Source organism: Pleurodeles waltl, chromosome 6 (genome assembly GCF_031143425.1).
Source record: "Pleurodeles waltl isolate 20211129_DDA chromosome 6, aPleWal1.hap1.20221129, whole genome shotgun sequence".
NCBI classification, from domain to species: Eukaryota; Metazoa; Chordata; class Amphibia; order Caudata; family Salamandridae; genus Pleurodeles; species Pleurodeles waltl.
Window position 1 is genome coordinate 56,018,270 of NC_090445.1, and position 19,060 is coordinate 56,037,329.

General features: G+C 44.6%; 1 protein-coding gene across 2 annotated transcripts in view; it reads right to left on the reverse strand.

The window, feature by feature from the left end:
• The window catches only part of LOC138299186 (E3 ubiquitin-protein ligase TRIM39-like), a 109,951-nt gene that overhangs the window by 73,306 nt on the left and 17,585 nt on the right, over positions 1-19,060 (reverse strand). For both annotated transcript variants that reach the window (XM_069237281.1, XM_069237283.1), the window contains exon 4: positions 12,242-12,264. In XM_069237281.1, coding sequence (XP_069093382.1) covers positions 12,242-12,264 — 23 coding nt within the window. The remainder of the gene's footprint in view (positions 1-12,241; positions 12,265-19,060) is intronic.

Here is a 19,060-nt window from a genome sequence, read left to right on the forward strand (position 1 = left end):
AGTCCACAAGGGATTTGTACACAGGTGCTTGCCTCCTCCTCCTCTTCTTCCGCAGTGGTTGATATCCAAGTGAGCCAAACATGATATGTGTGAATACAGGAAGTATGGACACACAATATCACAATACACAGAGCATGTATGTATGAAGAAGACTGGAATTGTATTGGTGTGTACAATCAATACCTATGATGCATATATATGTGTCCAACATCAGTACTAACATAAGGAAATGATAACCGCCTGTCCTGTATGCAGGGACAGGTGGAAGTGACCTCACTCCGGCGGCATTTGGCGTCATGGCGAAAGGCGATCTGCACCACCGTGCAACTCCTCATTGGCTATCATGGAGCTCAAGGGAATACAGGAACCAATGGTGATCAACGCCGGTGGTGACGGTGTTCATCGTCACGGACGTGACTGCCATTTTCTCTTTACCACTTCACTTGATTCCTGACTCTATCCGGGTCAACATCCCCATTGCGTGTGCTGCTGTGTCCTGTGTCTCGAACCTGCGATGGCCCGTGCTACAGGGGAAAGGGCCCCAGCCTTCACACTGAGGTGCTGGAGATGCTTGTGAATGGGGTCCTGCCCCTGTCTGGGCAGTTGTATGGGCCTCCAGACCAACAGGTGAGTAGATCATGGGTACGGTGGATGCAACACGGCTGTATGAAGATGTATGTGTGCTGTCAGTGTGTCATTTTGGGGGGGGGGGGGGTTTGGCTGCATGCAATGTGTATGCAGAGGTACGGGTCATGTGTGTGCTTAATGTGGGTCATATGCAGTATGTAAGCCATTTGTGTTACAGAATGGAGTGTTGAGTTCATGGTGTCCTTCTGTCGGTGTCTTCTCTGCAGGTCAGCGCCCATAAAAAAAAAACCGGTTGTGGCGTGCCATCGCCAAGGACGTGCGGACCCTGGGGGTCCATAGCCAGCAGAGCACCCACTGCAGGAAACAGTGGGAGGACCTGAGATGCTGGGCCTGGAAGACCGCAGAGGCCCAGCTGGGGACGGCCTCTCAACGAGGGAGGGGTGCCGGTCCGACCCTTACCCCCCTAATGGCCTGCATACTGGCAGTAGCCAATCCGGAGTTGGATGGGCACTTAAGAGCAGCACAGCAGCCACAAGGGGGTGAGTACAGACTGTGTGGTATTTTGTTTTTGTTGCCTGGCTGGGGTTTGGGTGCAAGGTTCTAGTTAGTGGTGGCCCAATAGGCTGGTTTAGCTATTCTGTGTGGTCCTGCTTAACAATGTAGGGAGGTATGTATATTTGGTTTTGGTAAGAAGCTAGCATACCATGGCAGATATGGCTTAGTGAGTCTCAGTAGGTGTGCAGATGCTGTTGTACCAGGTAATGGTTTGTCATTGTGGTCCATATTGCACAGTGTTAGTCCCAGTGAGTGATTGTGATGTGTATGCCATATGTGCTGTTGATGCTGTGATTGATCCTGTGCTCCCTTTCTTTCTCCCCCACCCTCTCTCCTTTTCTCATCCTGTCCTTGTGTGCATTAGCATCATCTGGCGAAGGAGCGGGGGTACCAGCAAGTGGGGGAACTGCAGCCCATGGGACCCAGGAGGCAGAGTCCACTGACACCGAGGGACAGTGGGTTGGTGGGCGAGGGGAGCACCACGGGGGAGACAGGAGCAACAACATCTGACTCAGAGTCCTCCTCCGATGAAAGCTCCCTGGTGGTAGCAGACCCCTCTGTGACCACCCCAGCTACAATATCTTCCGCCAACCCCGTACCAGCACCGCCCTCCCAGTAGCCCCCCACCCAGTTGCCCATGCCCGCTCACCCAAGATGGGTGGGCGTCTTCTTCGCCCCAGGCAGTCCAGGCCCTGTCCCAGTCAGCCCTGCTGACCTCACTGAGGAGGCTATTAACCTCCTGAGATCCATCTCTGTAGGGCACTCAACCATAGTGAATGCCATCCAGGGGCTGGCATCCCAGATGCAGCAATGCAATGCCTACCTGGAGGGCATTCACGGTGGCTTGTCTGCCCTACAGAGATAATTTCAGGCTCTGGCTTCCTCTTTGACGGCAGCCAGTGTACCTGGTTCTTCAGTCCCCCCTCCAACTACCACTTCCCAGTCCCAAAGCCCTCTCCCACTACCCATCCCACGAACACAAACAGGACTTGCACAGGCACCACACTTCACAAGCGCACACATACACAGATGAACATACAACAGTAGCCACTGCCTCCACTGTCTCCCCCTCCTCCTCTTCCCCCCTCACATTCACATCAATACTCACACCTGTGGCACTGCATCATCAGTCCCAGATCCTGCCACCTGTTCAGTCTTGCCCACAGTCACCACAACAGCAGACAAGCACCCCACAGACCACAATGCGCAGTCACCACCACAACATACATTCACACGTCCTTTTTCGTCTCCCATCCTGTCTGCCTCCTTCCAATTACACATAAACGCTCCAACTCAGACACTTAACAGCCATCCACCTCACACACGCACACTGTCCATGCACCTGCACCCAAGTCCAGCACACCTACTCCTCCTACAACCACTCCCTCTACCTCCACTCCCAAACCCTCTCTTCCCTCCTCCTTCCCCCCTCCTGCCTGTAAGAGAAAGATCCCTCTCCCCCAGCCCAGTACCTCCAGCTCCCAGTCCACTCCTGTTCCTCCCCCTAAAGCTACACCTGCCACTAAGGGGCACAAGAGTGACACTCCGGCCCTCTGCCCCAAGCCCACTCCTCCGCCTCCTAAACAAAAAGAGTAAAAACCCACCTCCTCCCAAACCCAAGTCTAAGGACCCCTCCTTCGAAGAAGACCCCCCCCCCCCCTCACACCCACTCCACCCCACCTGCCCCCTGAGGTGCCTGGCTACCATCACCATGATGCCCCTGCCCAGTGGAGTGACTTGGGCTGTCAGGAGTCAAGTTGGGCCTTGGACGTTGACCTGTATGTATGTATATATATATTTTTATTAGGTCTCTGTTCCCACATAATTACAGTGGTTGGACCAGAGGCATATGTCCTGGCTTTCTTTGCTCCTGGGTTAGATTGATGTTGTTGATTAACTCTGCATATGGTTCTCGGAGTGTGTATGGTGTGTGTTGTGCGTGTGTTGTGCGTGTGTTGTGCGTGTGTGTCACTCTCCCCTTCCTCCCATGTGTACTAGGCGGCTGTATTCACCGTCGTAGTCGTCTTCGTTGCCGTAGGTGCTCCTGGACTGCCATTGTGTGGTACAGCATCGGAAAGACTTCCAACATCGGCTGCAGACTCCTCTGTGTCCCTGGAGGTGAGTGTCTCCTTTGATATGATGTGTTTCTGCCAGGCTTTTGGTGGCGGTGGTCCCGCCCTGGAAATCCTGGCGGTCTGCTAGGTCATAATATGCGGGGTGGGTCGTTGTCTACCACCTGTCTGAAGATGCCTACTGCTGTGGGCGGTGGACGGACTGAACTGGCGGTGCGGGTGGTACATTGACTGTCTATGGGAGGGATCACCGCCATGGTAAAAATTTGGTGGTCTTCACCCCCAGCCTGGTGACGGTACTACAGCCATCGCCGGCGTGGCGGTCAGCTGCCCGCCAATGTCATAATGAGGGCCTTAATTTTGGAAAGGTATTGACAATCCTCAACCACTGAGACATAATTGAAAATCTTTTGGAAACTTTGGTAGACATATTTTGACGAGTGACAACTGAGTCCATTTGAGAAGAGTCAAAAATACCAACGCTGATCAATAGACAAACCCATGTGATGTGACAAGGAAATGTGTTACTGTTTACAGCCATCTTAAGTAGACATTAAGAGAGACATTGCCATGCTGACACAGCTTATCATTTAAACTCTTTCACGGCTTCTGAAGCAAGTGAGTAAGTATCAGGTTTGACAAAAGGGCATGTTATGAAACTGAATTCAATATATCCTATTTTCATGAGATAAAGAAACAGCACTGGAAAACATATTCTTCGTAGAATGGGAATACATTAGGCAGAAACAGTGCTAGCTTTTTGCATTAAGAGAACAGTTACAGCTAGGGCAGCTTTCCCCATCACAAGGCAGAACGAATTAGAGCTATTAGCGTTTTAAACCCCTAATCGGACTTTTCTTGCCACATAAACTGAAAAGTAAAACAGTTTCACATAAGCAAGCCGATGGACGCAATGAGCGCAAAGCAGACACACAAAAGGAAACAGAAGTTCGCTCACAGTGAAATGGATTGGTAAAAGTCCAATTATCCACAAAACAGTGTCGATGTCATGCGAAGTGCTCAGTTACTGCTCAGCGAGATCGCACTGCCTACGTGTTAGACCTGACAGCCTTAGGGCAGTTACCCCTAACTTTTTGCCTGCCTGCCTCCCTCCACTTTTTAGATACTGTTTTTGCTGGTTTTAGGACTCTGCACACTTTACCACTGCTAACCAGTGCTAAAGTGCATATGCTCTCTCCCTTAAAACATGGTGACATTGGTTCATACCCGATTGGCTTATCTTATCTACTCGTATGTCCCCAGTAAAGTGCACTACATGTTCCCAGGGTCTGTAGATTTAATGCTACTAGTGGGCCTGCAGCACTGATTGTGCCATCCACATAAGTAGCCCCTTAACCATGCCTCAGGCCTGCCATTGCAAGGCCTGTGTGAGCAGTTTCACTGACACATCGACTTGGCATTTAAAAGTACTTGCCAAGCCTTAAAACTCCCCTTTTTCTACATACAAGTCATCCCTAAGGCATGCCCTTGGTAGCCCATAGGGCAGGGTGCTATGTAGGTAAAAGGCAGGACATGTACCTGTGTAGTTTATATGTCCTGGTAGTGTAAAACTCCTAAATTTGTTTTCCACTATTGTGAGGCCTGCTCTTTTCATAGGCTAACATTAGGGCTACCCTCATATACTGTTTGAGTGGTAGATTCTGATCTGAAAGGAGTAACAAGGTCATATTTAGTATGGCCAGAATGGTAATACAAAATCTGCTGACGGGTGAAGTTGGATTTCATATTACTATTTTACAACTGCCACCTTTAGAAAGTGAGCATTTCTCTGCACTTAAATCCTTCTGTGCCTTACAATCCACATCTGGCTGGGTTACTTGACAGCTACCTTGTGCATTTTACTCAGATAACCCCAAACACAAGATGCTCAGTCACACCTGCACACATATGCATACTGAATGGGTCTTCCTGGGCTGGGAGCGTGGAGGGCTTGACACTTACATGTCAAAGGACAGTGGCCTGCCCTCACACAATAGACTGCCAAACCCCCTACTGGGACCCTGGCAGACAGGATGAAACTGAAAGGGAACCTTGTGCACTTCTAAGCCACTCTTTGAAGTCTCCCCGATTTCAAAGGCACATTTGGGTATTTAAGCAGGGTCCCTGACGCTACCAACTCAGACACGTCTGGACCTGTACCTGCAACCTGTCAAGAGGAACGGCCTGGCTGCCCAAAGGACTCTCCTGACTGCTTTTCTGCAAAGGACTGCTGCCCTGCTGTTGCTCAGCTGCCTTTCTGCCCTTTGACTCTGCTGAAGAAGTGCTCTTCAAGGGCTTGGATAGAGCTTGCCTCCTGTTCCTTGAAGTTTCAGGACTGAAAAGACTTCATCCTGCAAAGAACTCCATGTGTGGTGAAAATTTGATGCACAGCCTCCCAGAAACGACGCACAGCCTGCATCGCGGTGAGAAAATCACGCATGCCAAACCGGAATGATGCAGCCTGGCCCCCTGAGGGGAGATCAACGCAGCGCCAGCATTGCAACCGGAACTTCGACGCATGGCCCAGTGGATCGTCCCATAGCCGAGCCAGAACAATGCAGGCCGACTTCCTGGTAAGAATCGAAGCAGCGCCTGCCGTGTGACAGAAATTTCCCTGCATCGCCCACGGGATCGACGCAGCTCCTGTGACTTCATCCTGCACACCCAGGATTTCTCTGCAACGTCCATGGGGTGTCCAAATACCCCGCAACCTGAGGAGGATCCAAGTCAGCATGCCGGAAATCGACGCAAAGCCTTCCCTGCATTGAAAATTGACGCATCAACTGTGTGTGCCCGGAGAAACCGACGCACACCTCCCTGTTTTCCACCCATCTCCTCCTCTGCAGCCCCTTGCGGATAATTTCAATGCAAACCAGGTACTTTGTGCTTGCAAGAGACACTTGTTGCTTTTTAAGAACTAAAGACTTTTTCATTTTCTAAAGAGATATCTCAACGTGTACTTATCAAATCTTGTTCGTTTTGACCTGCATTTAACCAGATAAATATTCTATATTTTTCTAAACACTGTGTGGTGTATTTTTGTGGTGTTATACTGTGTTATTGCATGCACAAATACTTTACACATTGCCTTGTAAGTTAAGCCTGATTGCTCAGTACCAAGCTAAACATACACACCTATATACAGACCTATAAATAAATAAATATATATATACACACACACACACACGTGTGTGTCTTTATACAAGTATATATTTATATGTACTAATATACATTAGTGAGATTTATTTAATTAGGTAATTGCAACCATCATATTAATCTTATGTATGAAACTATTTAGTACTTTAAAATATTTATCAAGATCTCGTATGAGGTCGAAATGCATTGTCTTTATCTCTGCTAATGGAATAAATTGACAAACGCAGCAGCATTTGGTGTGGCTCGTTATTCAACCTGAAAATGGGAAGAATTGTCTTTTGGGATATATATATATATATATATATATATATATATATATATATATATATAGAGAGAGAGAGAGAAAGAGAAACTATATTTTTGGATGTTTTATAACGATAATAGTGTAAAAAGATACATTGAAACAATATTTTAATAAAAAATACTTTTGCTACACTGTTTTTGTCACAAAATGTTGTTGTTTTCAAAATTGTAAGTGATCCGCAGTGTGGCAACTGTCCAAGGAGAAGGTCAGTGGGAGTTGTCATTTTCTTTTTATAGATAATAAAAATGTCAGTTTTTGAATGGTTGAGCTTCAACAAATATTTTGTAATTCGGTTTTGAGTGGTAGTAAGTACAGAGTTAAGAATAGCTTTTGAATTGTTGGGCATACCAGATAAACACAAACTGAGTGTCATAAGTTTGTGAAATAAGTTTCAATTTATTTGATAATTTTGACTTCGGTGTGGCAGGGTGTTAAAAATTGAAACGCAGTGGGGGGAAAAATTGATCACTGTGATAGCCCCCATAATTGGGGCTTGGGCAGTGGATCAATGTTTTACATAGTAATGGATTGAGACCTCCTTATGAAAAAGAGGAGATCCATTTTTATTACTGAGTTTCACTCCTACTGTGAAAGAGACCGTAGGGGTAAACGCAAGATTTGCATTGAAAAGTTACTAGAAGGAAAAGGAGGCAGTCATTACTCCCCAGTTTCCCACCTTCCCAGGCAAAACATTATGAGAGCCACAAAACATCTCTACGAGTGTACTCTGAGAATAGAGTACACTACTCTAAGATATCTCACTCAGAAGCAAGAATCCAACGTATAGTGTTTATGTTATTTAAAAAAACACAGGGATAAGAAATCTCAGAGTAGTTGAGATAGGAGGGAGTCTGCACAGTAATGTAGCTGTTTTTTGGAGACACTACAATAGTCATTATTTTTGTGGGCTATTTCATGTGGAATTGAAATCCATTAACAAGTGAGGTCTTATTAGAGTGCAAACACCAGAATCATCTTCATTGGGCTCAACCTTGGCAGAAAGCAGTCTTAATCACCACAACTTCATTGCCCACACAAAGTATTCACAACAAGTCCACTTGTCTTAATTTTGCTAAAGTCTATTTTAGATTAACAAAAGATATCTACATGAGGCTTCCTGGACATGTGAAGATACCAGAGGGACTACAGAATTCTGCAGCTTGTGCCGTTACTAGAAACAATCTGCAAAGACATATTTTTGCGTCAAGTGCACTTACACCCTATGGATAAGCCTATAGTATCTAATGATCTGTACATCATTTACAGGAAAAATCAACAATCCGTGTTCACCAATTGCTAGGTTGGTCATGGGCACTTCATATTGTCATAGTGGATGGCACACTACTGTATGCTTTAGCAGGTATCTGCTGAGATTTGAAGCACATTGCTTCCAACTCAGTCTTGTGCAAACCATGTTAGATCAATTAACTTCTTAAAACATGGCTACTTATTTAAGGTGGGTAAAATGAGTACCATTGAGCTGGTAAAAGTAAGCATGTTACTTGGAGTCGAGATATCCTGAATGGAGAACATGCGCTTTCATGAATGTGTATGCTATGTGTGTGTTAGTATGTGTATGCACACATCAGTGTGTGCCTGCATGTGTGTACATGATTGTTAGTGTCTGTTTAGAATTGAGCTAATTGACAAAAGTAGAAGTTTGTCCAGAGAATGAAATTGAATACTGCAGGTTATTGCTGGTCGGGAGGAAAGTGCATCGCCATAGCTCTGTGTGACTTGATGAATTACATGGGGTGCTTGAACTTCAGGAGTGAGCTGTACTATGTGGGGGACGGGTTACAGTGCTGACATCTCCAATGTCAGAAAAAGACACTTACAGCACTATGTTTTGCACATAAACTTGAAACCATGACAATACATTGTCAGTTGCACTCTAAACTACTTTAAATATGTATGCAGTTTTTGGATCATACAAACCTAGACAAAAGACAGTAGAGCACAATACAGGAGAAATGGGAAAGGTACAGTTAAGAAGTGATTGGAAGTGGAGGGTTTTGAAAGTCGACGTGAACAGTTACTGTGTCACGATATAGTTTTCTCTAAAGAAAGGTCTCTTCAGGTATTTTTAGGGCCGAGCCTGCGTTGTATGCGCTCGCGCATGCGTATCGCAGCGAGACGCTTTAGTATTTAGAAAAGGACTCGGAGCCCTGTCAACTTCACGTCAGTGTTTTTTATTGGTTTGTGGGCTTGACTAATAAAATCTGCTTGCTTTCATTAGTCGAAGGCACGCATACGTCATGCCTTTTCCGGTGGCTAGCCCTCCTCGAGCGCAGCGACCAAGTACAGAAAAAACATGCGAGGCTCGCTGTTTTCTATCGGGCTCGTGGACTTCTTTTTCTCTAATTTACGAGCGCGATCTCGCTTGGCAGAAGTCGAGCGCTTTACATAGTTAATTTCACTTTTTCGGGTTATGTACATAAATGCACTTTTGCCCGATAGGTGAAAAGTCGGGTTAGGAGTTAACAACGCGATCAGCTCTAACATGAGCAAACGCGAGGCCCGTTGCATTGTAAATGCTTGTTTAATTTGGAATGGGTCTGATGGATATGAGTTCTTTTGCTAGAACTTGGTTCACAGATGGAGAAAGCCTGATTCCTTGGGCTTTTTCCCCCCTTTTTTTTTTTTAGGCATTCTTTGTCGCCAATCCTGGATGTGAGGGTCAGGAGGTGGTGAGGTTTCTCAGAGGAATGGTTTCATTTTCTTAAGTAGGGAAAGCTGGTACCAAGTTGTCTTGGTTTCCTTGGTAATGTGTTTCTTGATGGTAAAATCAGTCTCCATGGTAAAACCGAGTGACCTTGGTGACAGCTGGGGTTTGACTCTTGAGGTTCAGGTCAGCCTCCCCAAAACCATCAAGAATTTCAACAACTTGATCACCTCCTCCACCAACTTCCTTATCCCCTTTCAAAGACAGCAATACAAGATTTAGACCGACAGGCAGATAGTACACCTTGGAACACAGACTGATGTTATGTCTCTGCATCCAACTGAAGTGCAAATGGATAATGAACCAGGACAATGCAGACAGAAGCATGTTCAAATTTGCCTATGATGCTACCACCAAACGAGCTGTGCTGACATACCGCATAGATTCTAGCACCAACAGAACCAAATACATCTTCACCATTGTGAACAGTTTCTCCTCACCATTGCCTGCCTCCAACTCGATAACCCCCTTGCAGGACCTGTGGAACAATCTCTCTCAATTCTTCAGGAACAAAATCAAAAAGCAACTTCAGCTCATAATCAGATCTGAGAGACTTCGCTAAATGCCTCCCAAACTTATCTAAAGGCCCAGTGCTAACCACATGTCCCATATTCACCCCAAAAGAAACGCTGCCACCATGAAGTGTCCCCACCATGCCTATTCCAGAGGATTGCAAATCATCAGCACTATGCTTACACTCCTCCTGAATGCCTCCATTTCCTCCTTCCCATACATTTAGGGGCATATTTATACTCTGTTTGCATTGAATTAGCGTCATTTTTTAAAAAAAAAACGAATTCAGCACAAACTTAATTCCATATATATACTTTGGCGCTAGACATGACTGGCGCCAAAGTATTAGAGTTAGTCATTTTTTGCCTGTAGAAAACTACCTTGCGTCAATCAGATGCAAGGTAGGCATTCCTGGGCAAAAAATGACGATATGGCCTTAGCGCCATATTTATCCCCGTGCTAAAATCAAGCACAGGGGGTTGGGGGCCTTAAATAATGTCTCTAAGTTTGTTTAGCACCATTATTTAATGGCTGGGTCAGGGCAGGCATTAGGGGACCTGTGGGCCTTTTTCCATTTTCTGAGACCATGGAAAGAGCCCACAGGTGCCCTTCCCTAGCCCCAGGGATACCCTCACCCACACCAGAGGGACAGCAGAGGGAGGGAGACCCCATCCCAGTTAAGTATAGGTAAGTATTATTTTTTATTTTCTGTAGTGCCATGGGGGGGCCTAACTTGGGCCCGTACATTGCACTGGGCCCAATGGCCATGCCCAGGGGACATATGTCCCCTGGGCATGGCCATTGGAGTGGTGGGCAGGACTCCTGTCTTTTCCAAGACAGGAGTCATGTCCATGGGGTTTTAACGTCAGAAAATGACGCTAGTCTGGTTAGAGGCATTTTTATGCCTCTGCCCATACTAGCGTTATCATTTGACGCTAACCCCCCTGTTCCCCCTACGCCTCCCCCACCCGGCAAGCGTCCTTTTTTAGGACGCTAGCCGGGCCTTACCCGGCTAGCATCTTGGGATGGCGCTAGCCGGCAGTATACTTCATGACGCTAACATGCGTTAGCTCAGCTTAGCATCAAAAAGTATAAATCAGGGCCTTAGAATCAATGAAGTGACTTTCCATTTCTGAAGAAACCTTACATGCACCCTTCCACACTTGTCAACTACAGACTGGTGTCCCTGCTACCATTCCCAGCCAAGGTCTGGCCATCTGGTGCCAATATACAGTTTTTTGGCGGGATTGAATGGTGGCGGAGGTTTCAAGAATGCAGAAGCATTGTATTTCATATTTCTTGTGGCAGCCTTATGAAATCTGCACTATCATGAAGATCTTCTGAGCTGTGCTGAAGGCCACTGACTTCCGCCTTCCCTGTCCGTGGCAGCTTCTTTGGGAACCAAAAACCTGTTGAGCACACCCTTGTGTTGGCTCTCGAGTCACCTCGCCCAGTCTGAGGTCATAAGGCAGGAAAGTAGACTTTGTTGTTTGCGTCTGGTTGTTGCTGACTGCTTGTCATTGTCTTTAGCGTTTTTTTTGCAGGACTGATGATTCAGTGTTGTGGCGCAGCATCTTCTTTGCCCTTAACCTGGTCGGCAAGTCTTGGTGCATCCTTGTTGGGCTTTCAACTTTTCCACAAGGCCTTGTACTGGCTGGAGTGGTGCTTGCACTCAAACACCAACTGGAGACTTCTTCGATGTGGCTTGGGCACACGTGGCACGCACAAGCTATTTGCTATTTCCTGCAAACTCTCAGGGAGAGCACTTCTGTTTTTTCAGAGAGGGTATCCCCTACTCATCGCCGGTTGCTGCATCTTCCCCAGCCCCATAGCATGTACAAGAACACATACTTATCAGGGAACAACATTCAACGGAACTTTCAATATCCCAATAACCATTAGACCACACTCTGACGTCTCCCAGATTGAGTACATAATTTCCATCATAAGTTCGCCCCTTGTGTCACGGGGTTCTAACACTTACAGTTCTAAGACACTACAATCACAAGTGCTTGTTATTGTTTTTCATGGATGTCAGGCTGCTGTGTTACTCACCAGACACCTCGTCTTTGAAGCTCACTTTCAGCAAATTATTATTCTTGCTCAACCCCTACTCAGTTCATCGAGCTTCTTAAAACATGCCCACCTAACCTGCTGTTTAAGATTCATACTCAAGTACACGCTATTACAATGTAACAGTAATGTGCAAATACCACCTTTTAGATAATGTTATCATTAAAAAAACGTGCACTATAATATGAGTGAGGATAAGGATTCAAGAACTTGACAGAATTGGGTCATGGTTGTCATGAGTAAAAGATAACATACCTGCCCAAGATGATCTGCACATCCTAGAGAGAAAAATGAGACAAAGTAAAGAGATAAATATTTATACCACCTGATTTTAGACATGGATTTCTTTTATGAAGACACACTAAGCTACTACTGGGGTTGGAGAGGTTTCCTACTGATGACAAAATACTTTGGCCCATATTGAGTCACCCTGCGGCTAGGAATTCCACACAAAATGGAATGTAACAGCAGAAAACTTACAATGCACTCCAGATTATTAATAACTTATGAAGCGCATTGCGAACTGCGCTAAACTTTCTGGGAAGCAAAAAACAGCTTCCTGAGCTAGTTTGTGTAAGCTAAATGATGATCCAGAGCTTCTAATTGCTGTGAAAAGAGACATTTGAAGCCAAGAATCCATATATTGATGCAGGGTATCCTGGCGTGCTCTTTTATATCTGAGCACCTTTTGAAATAACACAACTGTTTGTATAACTGGAATGGCTAAACCACCTCTGTGAAAACCAGTGAACCAAAAATGCCAAAATCTTTTGGAACACAGATATGAAATCCTAAATCTTTCTGGAATTTTTCCAGCATCCTGCATGAGATATGGGCTCTCTAAACCCTCTGTAGCACAGATTTAGTCAACATACCAACATGAGACAAATAACCCAGTGGACTGTAACTCACGTAAACCATTAAACATCACATAACAAGGTTTACTCTAGGCAATGATCACTCCTGTGGGACTCACAGAAGTAGTTGTAATTATTGGACTTCAAACCTCCTTTCACCATGGATAGTCCCAATCAAGAATTCACACCAGAAATATACTTTTACTTTAATAAAAATAGTGCATATAATATGAAGAGTTTTAATTGTAAAAACAACCAAAAGAAGGCAACGATATTGGCATTATAATTGCAATTTCTCTGCATTTCACGGAGATTTAATTTGTTGGTCATTACATGAAAAGTCCATCTCAAACCACCTTCTGTGAAATATCCATCAGTAATGAATTTTGAGAGTTTACAGCAGGTCTCACCTTTTTCAGAAAAATAGATCCAACATGAGACTTCAATATAGTGCCTCTGAAGATTATAGGTCTTTCTTTTCAGCTTCAGTAGATTAAAAAATTAGTTATGGAGCTGGTTTCTTACTTTTCATAATATTGGGCCTTGATGAGTAAGTGAGGCTCAAGCCTTCACAGCTGTCAATTCTTCCACATTTTTACAGAAATAAGCAGATGTATGGAATTTACCAGGGAATATTGTCTAAGATAAACACATTTTTATGTAAAACATTTAATGATTTTGACTTTTACCATTCCTGAACCTTTACTGGATGTGAAGATGATACCGATATGTTACACAAACAGAATTACAAATCTGCTCCCAATAGTGAGGCACTGACTAGCTCAAAGTCCACAGTATTGTGCATACAATTCTGTGACGAAAAGTCAACTGTGCTCTTCTGAGAGACCCTCAAACACTGACTGGCAGCAACAGAGGCAACAATGGTTCTGATGGACACTAATCCTCAGGTGGAGGTGGGTAAGGCTTCCACTTGAAAACATTACTGCTTGTTCAGAAAACATTACTGCTTGTCATGAAGTACCTGAGCTGAGTTCTTGTGCAATGAGGACAGGCAGTGCTTAGTAACCTGTTAGGGTGGCATGTGGTATTGTTTTTTTTAAAAAGAGTAGATGGCAATTCTACAGTAAAAAAATAGAGCTGCAGGTTTCCTGTTGCTTTAGACTGATCAGAGCGGTCCGGTGATGGTTGTGTGCTCTGGGACAATTATTTGTCACTCAACCAAAAAATCTTACATTTTTGTAAATGTAAGAGGTGCAGATTCCCTCCTAAGACTGTTTGGCAGGAGAATCAATGACTTGGCTGCCAAAACAAAGAACCATACCCAAATCAGATGTCTGAAGTTTGAAATCCAGTATTGGGAACTTGGAATAAAAGTAGGAGAGGAGCAAGCTGATTGGGTGCTAGTGGTGATACTTACTTTAACATAAATGTGTTCTAATACTGTATTAAGCCCAAAGGACATAGCATAGATACTGGCAATTGACTAATGGACAGGGGGGCAAGATGAACTAAAAATAATGATTAGATAATTTCTATTTGAACAACATAGGGGAAGCACATTCTGGACCTTCTGAAGAAGCCATGAGGTTCAGAATACTTTTATGTTTACGTACTTGATGTGTTAGGAATGAAAAGGCATTTCATTTATTTTTTAAGGCTGTAAAAACAAGCTATTCCGTGAGAATTTTTGCTGAAATATATGGGCTGCAAAATGGATCACGGGGTCAGCTAATAATGGGAAAACACAACTTTCTTTAATGGATAATGACTAGTTATAGAAACATGGGAATTAGAGACAACTTCCATTTTTTAAAAGCGGAGCATGACCACAGATCAGCTGGAACAGATGTTTCTCTCTTAGCTGAAGAAGAAGACATGGGCACTCTCCTATAGAACTGTGTTTATTCCTGCAAAATGTCAACATTTTGTATGAGTATGTAAGTAAATTTACTGCATTATTAATTAAAATCTTTGCCATTCCATCAGGGTACATAAAGGCAACAGATAAAACCCCGCATTATAAGAACATTAGGCTAAAACCAGGAGCCATACTAAAACATAGAGCATCCTCTAATATAAATCCAGTAGGGTTGATGCAATGTCTTGTTGCCTATATTTCAGACAAACATCCCGCGGAAGGAGTGATAGACAGGAGGATCAAAACAGCACAGGCCTTAGCATGAGGGACTCTCCTAATAAAAGGGCGCAACATGCTATTTCCAAAAAGTGCAAGTGTGCTCCAAAGTACAATGTGCTGTGCACTGAGTCTGTACAACTATTTAGCTCAGTAAAGCCTGTGAGGGAAGTTGTCATGCTTATCCATGAAAGGAAACCTTTGTCCCGCCAGTAAATTATTTGTATTCAAGCAAGTTTGTACTTGATGCCTCTTGATTTGATGTACCCAGGTATGGACTACTGGCACTTAGTAGCCTTCCAGCAGTACCAAAGAACTTGCCAATCCGTGCTAACTCCATTGCGACATCAGATGAAAAAAATGTCACAACACTGCCTCTTTGCATGTTCTTATGCCGAGCTCAAATAATAATGATCTTATTTAAGTACGCCTTTGGGGAAGCAACACTGGACAGCAGCATATTGAGTGCTCTGTTGATTCCGAGGTGTATAGGTACAACCTGCGCTGCCTTTGCCCTAGTGGCTTTGTTTTCCAGTGAGTCCTATATTCCCATATAGGCAGTTTCAGGAGCCTGGTCAGCAAAATGTTTCTTAGGGCTGGTCTACCCATGGCCGCTCTCGGATATGGTTGACAGGAAGCGTCTTCATGGGATCTGTCAAGCACCACAGTGCCCGTGATGTGTCTAATTTCATTTATGTCCTGCACCTTTGATAGGTTCTTACCTTGCAACATTATGCTCTAATGTCTCTGTGAGCATGCCGAAAGCGAGGTGCCCACAGCTTACAGCGGTTTGCAATTTTGCCCACGTTACTTTTTGGATCCTCTCGCTGTAAAGGTCTGTAATTCTTGGTAAAGTTTAGTTAGGACAAACAATGTTTTGGCTGCTTTTTCTTCAAGGCCTTCAGAAGAAGAATGGGTTTACCTGTGTCAGACAGCCAGACGCCAACGTAATTGTATTTGCATGTTGTGGTTGTGTTTAAGCTGCTCAGGTGCCATACCAACTGATGTTTTTTGGCTTTTTGCCCAAAGATCAAAACTTTAGTTTTTGTGGTGTTCGTGAACAGGGAGTTGTTGGTGTTATAGGTATGTAGTATGCCAAGTGCGCTCTTCATGCCAATGAGTGTATGGTCAAATATCACCAAGTTGTCCGCATACTGTATAATGGGGAGTTTTGTGTGGCCTAGCTTCGTTGGATGGAAAGAGATTTCCTTTCAGCAATTTCAAGTCTAGGTCTGCAGATTAAACAAGATCGGTGCAATGACTTATCCCTGCTTCAAGCCTTTATTTGTATGCGTTTTTAAGGTGACATGGATTTGGGTTATCTTAATCTGGACCCCAGTATCTGTATACAGTGCTATAATGGCTGCCAGAAGTTGTTTTGGGATTCCCCAATCGGCAGGTTTGGCCCATAATATGCTTCTATCAATTCCATCAAACACAGTACTATAATCAATGAAACAAGTGTAGTGCAGGCTCACAGATTATTTAATGACCTTGGCTCCCAGATAGGAGAGGGCTATCACACTGTCCATTGTTGAGGCGTTTGGCCGGAAGCCCATTTGGTAGTATGGGACGATGTTATTATCCTTGATCCAATTCCCCAGCTCATTCAGGAGCACCTTGGCAAAGGCTTTTCCGTCTACTTCTAGAAGCGCAATAAGCCTATAATTTTCAGGTGATGTAGCTTCTTTTAAAGGATTGGGTGCAAGATGGAGCCTTCACAAGATTCCGGGATGGCAGACAGCAGGATATATTCATTAAAGAGATTATGCATGTAGGGTGCCCAAAGTGCAATGTCCTCCTTGAAGATGCTGCCCAGCAGGCCAGTTAGCCCCGGGGCTCCATCCCTGAGAATAGACTTCAGGATCTTTACTCTCTCCTTTTCAGTGACGACTGGATTTTCCTCAAGGTCCTTTAGTGCTCCGGCAAGTAAGTTCTCCATTGCAACCGTTAGTTTGATAGTGTCTACAAAAGGTTTGATACACGATCGACCCATTTTCCAGTGGGGACAGCGAGCTCCTTACTTGCCAGGCCTTCAATGAAATCCCAGAACTCCTGTGACTTTCTTGGTGCCAACAAAGAAAATATGTGTTCCTACTCTTCCTCTATGCATTTTTGTTTTAGAGCCAAGACTGTCTTTTTATGTTTTTCCTTGCTTCTTTTAGCACATTTTCTGTGTTTAGGCCCTTCTTCATTCTATGTTTTAGTTCTGCAAGAACTCTTTATTTCCTGGGTATGGGGAAGACGTTCCTCTCATAAGCATACAAGGTATGGTTTGGGCTTATTGGATATTAGGGCTGCGTGTAGCTCTTTTATTGTTGCTCCACGCTGTGCTTCTCTACTAGGGTCGTTTTGTGACCCAGAGCCGATCACAGGACATTTCTGATTGGGCTCCATTTAATTTATTTTTATAGAGGACCAATGTTGGTTGGATGCGGTTGGCCAGCAGGGTTAAAGCCCCTGTGAATCTTCAAACTCACATTGACCAATACTGATAGTGGATGATGGTCGCGTTCAGTTCTAGTTTGAACTTGGTATGCCTCACATTCACACTGCAAATGTCTGCTTAGAAAAATAAAGTCCAATGTTGAAATATTTTTTAAACGTGGGTTTTGATTTGTCCTCTGAGGTGCCTTTCTGGTTGGCGAGCACAAAACAAATTCTCTGATGCAAGCCACTGGTAAATTATGAGATGCATCCTTGTGGTCTCCCCCTGGTTGACAGATGTTTTGTTTAATAAAATCGCCAGCCACTATGCACTACTGGCTTGGGTGTTCATACAGGTGAGTTTTTAATCTGGCCAGTGATGTTCATTTTCTCGTCCCTGTGCGGACTGACTTACAAATTTACCACCATGATGGGAATGACTTTTCCATCCATTACCAGGCCTTCACGTTTGAGGGCCTGTACATCATAGGACTTAGTTCCTTTGCATTTAGCCACAGGTCAAGTTTCACAAAGATGGAGAGACCACCAATTTGTCTGTCGAACAGGTTCTTTTTCTGAGCTACTATGCGGAATGCATGGTACCCCAGTACAGAGGTGGGCAGAGTAGACCATGTTTCTTGAAAACTTAAGATGTCCCCTGTGTTCAAGTATTCAAGGGTGCTTGTATTGTTCATCAGAGTATTTTTAATCCTGTCACATTCCAGCTTATATATTTTATGTAGCTCTAATCCCCTTTTCAGTGTTCCTCTACTACTAGCAACTCGTCTTACCCTTGGTTATAAGGACAGCAAATAGCCATCTCCAATTAGACTGTTCATTTTGGGGTGGGGTGGGGGGTATTAGAGTGTACGTTTAGAGAATCTGGGGCCAGATGTACAAAACGTTTTGCGACTTGCAAACGGCAAAAATTGCCGTTTGCGAGTCGCAAAACGCGTATCCCAATGCAGAAATGCATTTTGCGAGTCGTTACCGACTCGCAAAATGCATTTCAGACTCGCAAATAGGAAGGGGTGTTCCCTTCCTATTTGCGAGTCGCATTGGGATGCAATACCATTTGCGACCGCATATGCGGTCGCAAATGGCATCGCAGTTACCATCCACTTCAAGTGGATGGTAACCCAATCGCAAATTGGAATGGGTCCCCATGGGACCCCTTCCAGTTTGTGATTGCACCCAAAAATATTTTTTCAGGGCAGGGAGTGGTCCAAGGGACCACTCCCTGCCCTGAAAAATCCGAAACTAAAGGTTTCGTTTTTTTTTTGTAGTGCAGGTCGTTTTCCCTTAGGGAAAACAGGCTACACTTCAAAAAAAAAAAAAAACCTGCTTTATTGACAAGCAGGTCGCTAACATGGAGGCCTGCTGACGTCAGCAGGCCTCCATGTTAGCGAGTGCCCATACTCGCAATGGGGCCGCAATTTGCGACCCACCTCATGAATATTCATGAGGTGGGTCATTGCGACCCCATTGCGAGTTGCAGTCGGTGTCTGAGACACCGTACTGCATAGCAATTTGCGACTTGCAAATTGCGAGTCGCAGGGACTCGCAATTTGCAAGTCGCAAATTGCTTTTTTCGTACATCTGGCCCCAAGTGAAGACCTGCTCTCTTTATTGCTTGTTAGGCATACAGTGATTTTCATTCCCCATATCTGGGTCGTTATATGCTTTCTTCCTCTC